Source organism: Penaeus monodon, chromosome 24 (genome assembly GCF_015228065.2).
Source record: "Penaeus monodon isolate SGIC_2016 chromosome 24, NSTDA_Pmon_1, whole genome shotgun sequence".
In the NCBI taxonomy this organism is placed as follows: Eukaryota; Metazoa; Arthropoda; class Malacostraca; order Decapoda; family Penaeidae; genus Penaeus; species Penaeus monodon.
In genome coordinates, this window is record NC_051409.1 from 24,207,082 (window position 1) to 24,207,339 (window position 258).

The 258-nt window shown below is 63.6% G+C and overlaps 1 protein-coding gene across 1 annotated transcript in view; it reads left to right on the forward strand.

The window, feature by feature from the left end:
- Positions 1 to 258, forward strand: part of LOC119588908 (spermine oxidase-like) — an 11,466-nt gene that overhangs the window by 8,615 nt on the left and 2,593 nt on the right. The window contains 1 exon segment of the mRNA XM_037937528.1: positions 25 to 249. Within this exon segment, the coding sequence (XP_037793456.1) occupies positions 25 to 249 (225 nt within the window).

Consider the following 258-nt stretch of genomic DNA (forward strand, 5'->3'; position numbering starts at 1 on the left):
TCTTGGCCTGAATTCCCCGCTCAGGATGGCCTCCCTGAATCGACCATGTCCCTGTCGTCGCCCGTGTGCAGGATCTTCTGGGACATCGTCGACGGGAACTCCGAGAACAAGGTCCTGGTGGTGACGCAGGCCGGCGCCTCTTACCTGGCCGACCACGTCATCCTCACGCCCTCCATCGGGCACCTCAAGGAGCGCCATGCCAGCCTCTTCACGCCCGCACTACCTGACTCCTATCAGGCGGCCATGGCGGTAGGTACG